General features: G+C 43.6%; 1 protein-coding gene across 1 annotated transcript in view; it reads right to left on the bottom strand.

Moving 5' to 3' along the window:
• The window catches only part of ANKRD55 (ankyrin repeat domain 55), a 115,821-nt gene that overhangs the window by 17,234 nt on the left and 97,291 nt on the right, over nt 1-1,296 (bottom strand). The window contains exon 10 of the mRNA XM_008570037.1: nt 765-1,254. Coding sequence (XP_008568259.1) covers nt 765-1,254 — 490 coding nt within the window. The remainder of the gene's footprint in view (nt 1-764; nt 1,255-1,296) is intronic.

Below are 1,296 nucleotides of genomic sequence, written 5' to 3'. Positions count from 1 at the left end.
GGTCATTCTTAAAACATGAAAATAAATTCTTTAGTGTGATACGTTTATTTATAAGGGGGAAATAGATACATACACATTTGCTTGTACACATGATACATTTATTTAAAAGCGGGATATATACATATTACACGTATATAAACATAGATATATGTGTGTGTGTATAAAATATCTCTGGAAGGATAAACAAAAACTAATGACATTGGTAGATTTGGATGAGAGGCACTGGGTAGCTGGGGGAAGAGGCAGGCAGGAGAAGTGCCATGTAACCCTTTGGTATGAGTTGAGACTTGAACCATAAACGTGTGACTGTGTTACCTTTCTGCATGTATACAAACAAGGCATTGCTATTATACCTCGTTCGTCACTAAGATTTTGTTCAGTAAATCTGGGGTGGGATTGAATGCCTGTTTTAAAAACTGACAACTACACAAACAAATCAACCCCTTGTAGGTGACTTTGTCACACACCCTGGTTAAGCATCCTTGTTAGTGGACATAGCAAAATTCCTGCGCCAATCTGGCAGACACCATGCATACTTATTGGGAAGATGAGAAGGCATATACTTTTAGTTGATAATTTCCCTCTGGGTAGAAAACAAAATGTTTCTGTAGCCTGGAAATCTTGAATCCACTGGTGCTCCAGGAGAAAAAAGTGGCCCTAATCTCTAGGCTACTGTCACTCTAGTTCCTAGCCTAGAACTATATGAGACATTTCCCATATGGAGCCTGCCAGGAATCAGAAGAAGAAGAAATCAAGGACATTACCTGATGAAGGATTATGTAGATGAGGAAGATGTGGTGGCCCTGAGACCTCATGGTGACCAGACCGGCCAGTGAGCAATCTGTCTGGCAGCTTATCAGAAGAAGACACAGTCCAAGCCTTGTAGGAGAATACCTGGTTAGAATCACCCCTCCAGGCATTATCTAGCAATGTCTGGCAGCCAGTTCTGTTATTTAATAAATCCTGCTCACTTCGACTTTTCTGAGATCTCTGGGCAGTATGATGCGGACCAGAGCTTAGGCCAGCATGGGAAGTGGCCCCTTGGGAGGCTGTCAGGAAGTTATTGCCCAGGTTGATGGGTGGGAGACTCTGCGTTCTGATTGGTGGAAGCCCCTTACGGGCCAGAGGTTTCTTTTCTGGCAAGAGATATTTTGGATTCTCTGGGGTCCTCTTCTTAAATTCGACCATAGCCACCTGATCCCCAGGCTGTTCTTGGCAGTTGGTATCCACGATGTTGTCAAAGGTGGTGATGATGTCATCAACTTCCGAAGTGTCCTCCCCCCTGAATCGGTCCCT

Source organism: Galeopterus variegatus, unplaced genomic scaffold, assembly GCF_000696425.1.
Source record: "Galeopterus variegatus unplaced genomic scaffold, G_variegatus-3.0.2 Scaffold562, whole genome shotgun sequence".
Taxonomy (NCBI): Eukaryota; Metazoa; Chordata; class Mammalia; order Dermoptera; family Cynocephalidae; genus Galeopterus; species Galeopterus variegatus.
Note: the sequence above shows the minus strand (reverse complement) of the source record. Positions and strands in the feature narration are given on the sequence as shown.